The sequence below is a fragment of the Colletotrichum jinshuiense genome, chromosome 2 (genome assembly GCF_051148585.1).
Source record: "Colletotrichum jinshuiense chromosome 2, complete sequence".
Lineage (NCBI taxonomy): Eukaryota > Fungi > Ascomycota > Sordariomycetes > Glomerellales > Glomerellaceae > Colletotrichum > Colletotrichum jinshuiense.
The window spans coordinates 1,407,884-1,415,182 of NC_139309.1; the positions used below are offsets into that span (position 1 = coordinate 1,407,884).

A 7,299-nucleotide genomic window follows, 5' to 3' on the forward strand; every position below is an offset into this window, starting at 1 on the left:
CGCCGGTTTGACGCTCGCGTCAAGGCTCTCCTCTGACACGACAAGTGAAGTTACCTTCCTTGAATATTACTACTTGGGTTCTGACCAGCGCACAGACACGGTCCTCGTTCTTGAGGCTGGGATGCCGTACGTTGCCCTGCTTTTGGTGCATATAATATATCAAATGCTGATATTCAATAAGGGACAACTATGAGGCTTCAGTAATGATTCCTCGCTTCTATCCAGGGGCTTCTGGATTTGCTCCCGGGACCCGGTACGATTGGAACTTGACCTCAAGTCCACAACAGACACTTCAGGGGCAGGCGATCAATCTCACCCAAGGTCACGCCATAGGAGGAAGTAGCACGGTTAACGCAATGATCTTCGATCGCGGTATGCCTTCTAACTATGACGCTTGGGCTGCACTTGGAAATGATGGCTGGGATTTCGCGGGTCTTCTGCCATACTTCAAGAAGGTTTGCATGTCTCGTTTCTTTTCCATACCTTAGCAGACATTCATGCGACTTGCTAACCGCCAACTTGATAGAGCGAAAGTTTTACTCCCGCACCTTTAGAACATGCTGCGTTGTACGGTTTAACACATGATCCCGCATGCCATGGTTTCAGCGGACCAGTGGAATCGAGTTATTTGGCTTGGTCACACCCAAACAACAGTCAGTTTCAAATTCCCACCTGTTTAGTTGAGGGTCTAGAACTTATTTGAATGTGTGCAGCCAATTTTCTGGCCGCCATGCAAGGTCTCGGAATAAGTACACCTATAGACCAAGGCTGCGATCCCCTCGGAGCATATCTCACCACTCATTCAATTGACCCCCGGAATCAGTCTAGATCAAGTGCACGAACTTCACATTTTGATGAAATCGTCGGAAGAGCCAATCTTCAGATATTTGGTGGGTATATAGCTACAAAACTGCTTTTTGACAAGAGTGGAGGAAAAGCCAAAGCGACAGGCGTTGAAGTGAGTGAAATTTGCCTTTTCTTTCGGTGTACTACAGTGCTAATGCAACTTGGCCACCAAGTTCATTGCTGGCCCAGGTTCTCCGACGCAGAGAGTGGTAGCTATCAAAGAAGTCATGGTTTCAGCAGGTGCCTTGAATACCCCCAAACTTTTGCAGCTCTCTGGGATTGGCCCAGAATCACTTCTATCTCAATTTGGAATTGATGTGGTTGTAGACTTGCCTGGGGTGGGCTCGAACCTTCAAGACCATCCTTTTGGTCTCACGCTGGCCTCTTGTAAGCACCCGTGTCGCTCATTTGACATGCATAAAATAACCACTTGGCAGTGAGTGATGGTATACCTGGAAATATCGATTTAGACAATGCCACTTTCGACGCAGAACAGCGGGCACTCTACTACTCAGATCGAAAAGGTAAGATCTGTAGTTATGGGCGAGCAGTCAAGTCCGAAGATACTGTTCAGTAACAGTTTAGTGTAGGTCGCTGGACAGATACTATCGCCGAAGCGCTCGCTTTCATTCCTCTTACCAACTTTACCACGGAAGCCGTCGCCAACGACCTGCTCTCGACCATTAACAGCAACGCAAGCACATTCCTCCTGCCAGACTCCGACCAGACAGTAATCGCTGGTTATAAGAAGCAAGTAGAGCAAATTTTACAGATGCACCAGGATCGCTCCACTGCTGGTATGGAGCTGCTTTTCGTTGACGGCGGCCGTTCTGTGGTGAACATCTTGATGCATCCCTTAAGTAGGGGGACGGTGTCCATCACATCGTCCGACCCATTGTCGCACCCAGCTATCGACCCGCGTTACTTCTCCCATCCTTACGACGGCCGAGCTCTGGTTGAGTCACTGCGATTCAACAGAAAACTCCTATCCAGCGGCCCGATACAGGCCCTTGGGGCCGTAGAGACACTTCCAGGAGAGCAAACGACGAGCGATACAGACATTTTGAACTTCATCAAAGGAGTCACATCAACAGAATTCCACTATGCAGGAACCTGTGCCATGCTTCCAAGAGGTCTAGGAGGCGTTGTAGACCCGGAACTGAAGGTCTACGGTATCGAGGGCTTGAGAGTTGTGGATGCCAGTATAATGCCATTATTACCGTCGGCGCATACACAAGCCACTGTCTATGCAATTGCTGAAAAGGTAGGTTATCATCTATGGCATTGGCCACTACTGTGGATAAAAGTGGCTAAATTGTTATGGAACACAGGCGTCAGACATTATCTTACAACGAAATATCTAAGATTGTAAAATGTATGGTCATCAGATGCCATTCAACTTCTGTCAAAGTAAATAAGTCTTGGGCGTGGTAGTAAAGTTATTTCATGGTATGGTCACTAGACTTGCGAAAACATGAGCAACTAGCTGTCTATAATTACTGGCTTAATCTACGTATTTTAACCATATGAAGGGAATGCTAGTACTATGAACTCAATCACAAGGCTCAGGCCATTAACATCAGTTTGATTGGTAGCGCCTGTAGGTGCACGACATCTTGGCAACATGCCTCTCACTGGGACAGGGCCGTTGACCGAGGTGCTTGCTTATTTCTATTTTCGGTGATGTCACGATTGGCTACAAACTACTTCCGGGGGGGGGGCATTGTGAGCTCAGTATCCGTAACTACTACAATTAAAAAATATAAAATCCCCCAAGCAGTAAAAAGGCGGAACAGCGTGTGGAAAGGAAGGCTGGGACTAAAATGAAGGATCGGCTCCTCTCCTTGTGCGGCATATTAATCGAGCCAATGAGAGTCATTGTTGGAATCGTGCTGCATCTACTCCCTGTTCGACTCAACCAACCAACGGGCTTCACCTCTTCAGGCAGCCGCCATTGTACATAAGCGTACATAAGCGCTGACCCCTTTGCCAAAGGTCTTTGTGACAAGGCTGTGAGTGCTATGCCACCCACATGGGAACGCGGTGTTGTGCTGGTCCCCCAGGTGTCGGCGACAACTCCAGCCGACGCACGCAACATCAGTATTCATATGTTTGATTCTGAGGCATACTTCACTAGCTACATTCCCAGATGAGACGGCGTAAGGGCTACTCCAATTTAGCTCGGCTAAGCACAACCGAGAGCGATAATCGAATGAGATCGCAACAGGTTTCGGCGCTAGCAGGCGCGCTACGGACAAATGACCAGGAGTAACATTGAGCCAGTGACCCTTGTGAGGCCATCACCCCATGTCAGACACAACCAACTGAATCGTCCGCCCCCCAACTGCGAGTCCCAGGGGCTCCACGTGACACGCTGTTGACGGCGGTAAACTGCCTAGCCGAGCGGTATTTGTCTCAGCCCTGCCCTGCGTCGACTCGAGAATGTCTGGCAAAATCTGACGGAAAACTTCTCTGCTGAATAACATCTCTACGTCGAATTACGCCCGCAATAACATCCTTTCGATTTCGAAAACCAGGAGAAGGACATGTCTGGAACGACACTGCGCATTGGAACTTAGAAGTTTACTGATTGTCAGGGCTTCGCTAGCCCCACCTTGGCCCGACCATGTCTTCTTCCGACGACAATTCCGAGCTATACATAGCAATTGTCGCCTTGTTGATATCTATTCTAGCTTTCGTCATCGCCATTTTCCAGGCTCTTCAGCAGTACTATGCATCAGCGACAGGCTATTCTTCATGCACGTCAAAGGTCATGGGCGATTGGGCGCGGTACACACATCGCCGGTTCAAATGGTACGAATTCCGATTTGAGGTCGAATTCGAAATCCCCGTCATCTTCGTTGCAAGCCCAACGAATCTGAGAGGTCCTCTAGGTGTACATCAAGACAAGGAAATTACATATATGACCGGAACGACAGAAAGTTATAAGAAGACACACACCTGGGACCAACAACAATATGACCAGATTAACAAGAGCCTGCGGGCCGGAAATACCCGTCAAGCTGTCCACACTGCCGACAACGAGCTTGCTAACTGGCTCGGTCTCTTGATGGCTATCCAGCGCATGGAGCGAGAGTCCCGAACTTGGCAAGACAATGAGTATTTCGGACACAACCCGCAGTGGGAGTCTCAAACGGCCTGTCAGCCGAACCCGTCCAACACCCCTGTTCCATACAGCCTCACCGTCGGCCTTCAGAGGAAGAAGAAATCTTGGGATAGTATGCCCGACAATATGAAGAAGCCTTATGCGACGACGACCATCTCGCATCTGGTTGAAATCACTGCAATGCTGGGTATTCACTGGAAAGAATTCAACCGAAACGAAGACCGATACCGCGGGCAGGGAAACGGTTTCAGCATCACGGGGTACGACGTTGACGATCTTGGAATTGTGTTCACCTTTCAAAAGACTGGCCCGACATGGTTCCACGAGAACCGCGTCATCCCTCACAACAGCGTCAAGGAGCTCTGTTTCGGTTACTCCCCCACAATTTTTCGACAGGAGAGTAATGACAATTACAAATATGCCGACGAGCCCAAGGATATTGGAACACTCCAGCTGGGCAGCATGTCAGCAATTGCAGAGACTTTGGTGGTGATTGGGTGCAACACCAATACGGTCAGATATTTCCGAAAGTCTTCGCCAGACACTCGTCACATTCACCTATTTCCACGTAAGTCCCTGCTAAGTCGAACCCTGTATGAAACTGTCATGTGGTCTAATCAGTGTCTAGTTGCGTTCGAGCTTCTGGGAATGATCGGTGTAGTCCTCCAGATACCCGGTACTGCGTTCCGCATGCTTCCCAACCCGACTATTTGGCACTGGGACAGAAAGTCGTTTTCGCTGCGCACCTTCCTAGGAGATTATGTACATGCTCTAAGTGAAGCTGCGGGTGCTGATCCCATGCTCAAAGATGCACCCAACTCCCGTATCGGTGTGATTTTAAAGGAAGCGGGCAAAATTGAACACAAATTCCAGGACCTTGAATCCGAGGACGGGCCGGAAGCGATTATGAGACGAACAAGTAACACCGAAGAGAGGATTTACTCTAACGGCCTTGTCATGGCTCTCCACTCGGCTATTGCAAAATGCGACGAGTATCTGAAGGATCGGGAGCGGGTAACTCTCGTCCAGAATGTACTGCGTGTCCACTTGCAGGAGGTTCTGAGGATTCTCAACGACAAAGATGGAGAGTACAAAACCGTGATAATCGGCACAAAAGACCAGATCAACTCCAAGAAGGATTTGGGCCACGATTTGATCGTCCCTGGCGCTTCCGCTATTGCCAAGACGGGCGACGACGACGCGGAGGTTCAGAAGGAAATTTCGCTCCTCCAGAAATTAGACTCGGCGTCTTCCAGCGAAAGACATGCTGTCTTGGTTGAGATATACCTATTCTCAGTTCGCAAGCGAGTCATCGAAGTCGTCTGCCGCCAACTGCGAACCGAAAAGGCTCGTAAAGAACGCGGGGCCAAGTCGATTATCTCAGAGGCTTCTACGGAGCCGCAACAGGAAGACCAGGACCAGCAGCAGATTAGCGACGTGTGGTGCATCCTGGTATTCAGAATGGTTTGTTGGTTGCTTTTACATGACTTTCATGGTAAGGATATCCAGGTGGAAAAGAGCGACATATTTGGAAGCCGTCTTCCTGTGTATATCACATAGATACCTTTCAGCTGGAGATGCATTGGCTCATAATTATGGGATAAAAGTTGATACGATAATGATTAAATGCATTACTGTTACCTAGTAACATTGATTCAAATTCAAAACTGTAAATACTCAAGTGATCATGAACAATGTCGTACTTTTGCAACACATTTGACGTAGAATTTCTGCTAATGTTTGAAGCTGCTATCTACACGACTTCGTACTAATTCCAACGCTCTCATTTACATCCGCATGAAGATATTTATGTTTATTCATTTACTCATTGTGTTCCGTTTGTGCCATTCTCACGCTTCTTCAGCTCCTCACGAACTGCAGGCAAGATGTAGCGACCGTAATCGATGGCGTCGTTGAGGTTGTCGTAACCACGGATGGAGATCAGGTCCGCACCGAGGTCGACGTAGTCAAGAATTGAGTCATTAATGGTCTTGGGAGAGCCAACCAGCGCCGTGGAAGCTCCCCGGGCGTTGGTTGCAGTAACAGTAGGATACCAAAGGGCACGGTCCTGCACCTCACCCTTCTTGGCGATGTCGAGCAGACGCTGGGAGCCGACGTTTTGAGGCTCGGGACCGTTTTGGCCAGGCTTGCCTTGGCCAGCGGAGATGTTGCCCTTGAGCGCATCCAGCGTTCGGTGCGCCTTAGCCCAGGCAAGCTCGTCCGTCTCGGCGATGATGGGACGGAAAGTGACCCAAATGCGGGGCCGGTCCTTGCGGCCGGCCTTCTCAGCCTCGGCGTAAATGCGGGTGATCTGCTCCTTTGTCTCCTTCAACGGCTCGCCCCAAAGACCGAAAATGTCGGCGAGGGAGCCACCAATGCGGTACGCCTCATCAGAAGAGCCGCCAACGGAGACGGGAATGGTGCCCTTTGTTGGGCGAACCTTGTTGGTGAAGCCCTTGAAGGTGTAGTACTTGCTGTCCCAATCGAAGGGCTCCGCAGACTCCCATGCACGGCGGAGAATCTTAATGTAGTCCTCCAGGCGGCCGTAACGCTCATCCTTGGACAGGAAATCACCCTCCTTGGCCTGCTCGGCGTCGCTACCGCCGGCAATAAAGTGCACGACGACGCGACCCTTGCTGAGTTGGTCTAGGGTTGCCAGGGCCTTGGCGGCGACTGTGGGGTAGAGGGTGTTTGGCCGCAGTGCGATGATGACACTGACATTTTTTGTGACGGCGGCAATGGTTGCGCCGATGGTGAAGGGGTCAAAGGAGTCGGAACCGTAGGGAACGAGGGTGTAGTTGAAGCCATAGTCATCCAGGTTCTTGGCGTAGCGGACCAAGAACTCGGGATCAATGCCCGCCCCCGGAATGGGGCTGATCTCCGTAGAGGCGTTGGGGAAAGTTACGCTGATGAATTCGGTAGGCATTGTGATTTCTTTTTTTGTTTGGCTTGATGCTGCAGACAGATCTTCCAAGCAATCACGCTGCTGCTGAAGTATACCGCGGCCTATATACATCTGTCGCTGCATATGACGACAACTGCAAGATAATCACGCCTTACACCCCGAGCCGATTTCGGCAAGGGCTTCTCCAGTGGAATGTCACCATAACCCCATCTAAATCCATCACTTTGGATCAATCTGGAAATGAGCAACCTAGTCCTCATGAATTTTTCCACAGAGCTTCATTGAAACAACTCATTGCTGGAGCGAGGCTGGTGGTCGGCGTGGTCGCGACCGGTGCACGGGCGCTTTGGCGATGCAGACTGTGGCAACTCCGTCGCAAAGTAACTTGCTGTGTGCAACCCACCAAAGCAAAAGCGATCAA

The 7,299-nt window shown here is 50.1% G+C and overlaps 3 protein-coding genes across 3 annotated transcripts; 2 read left to right on the forward strand and 1 right to left on the reverse strand.

Moving 5' to 3' along the window:
* Window positions 1-356: 356 nt before the first annotated feature.
* EsH8_II_000374 (GMC oxidoreductase-domain-containing protein) lies at window positions 357-2,210 on the forward strand (the record flags this gene model as incomplete). Its single annotated transcript, XM_083263672.1, has 3 exons — window positions 357-455; window positions 1,427-2,110; window positions 2,178-2,210. 3 exons carry the CDS (start codon window positions 357-359, stop codon window positions 2,208-2,210), a joined length of 816 nt encoding a protein of 271 aa, XP_083120994.1.
* Window positions 2,211-3,472: 1,262 nt separating this feature from the next.
* EsH8_II_000375 (uncharacterized protein) lies at window positions 3,473-5,533 on the forward strand (the record flags this gene model as incomplete). The annotated part of the gene is made up of 2 exons (XM_083263673.1): window positions 3,473-4,541; window positions 4,602-5,533. 2 exons carry the CDS (start codon window positions 3,473-3,475, stop codon window positions 5,531-5,533), a joined length of 2,001 nt encoding a protein of 666 aa, XP_083120995.1.
* Window positions 5,534-5,798: 265 nt separating this feature from the next.
* On the reverse strand, window positions 5,799-6,899 carry EsH8_II_000376 (luciferase-like domain-containing protein; the record flags this gene model as incomplete). The annotated part of the gene is made up of 1 exon (XM_083263674.1): window positions 5,799-6,899. The coding sequence occupies one exon, from the start codon at window positions 6,897-6,899 to the stop codon at window positions 5,799-5,801; it is 1,101 nt and encodes a 366-aa protein (XP_083120996.1).
* Between the last annotated feature and the right edge of the window lie 400 nt (window positions 6,900-7,299).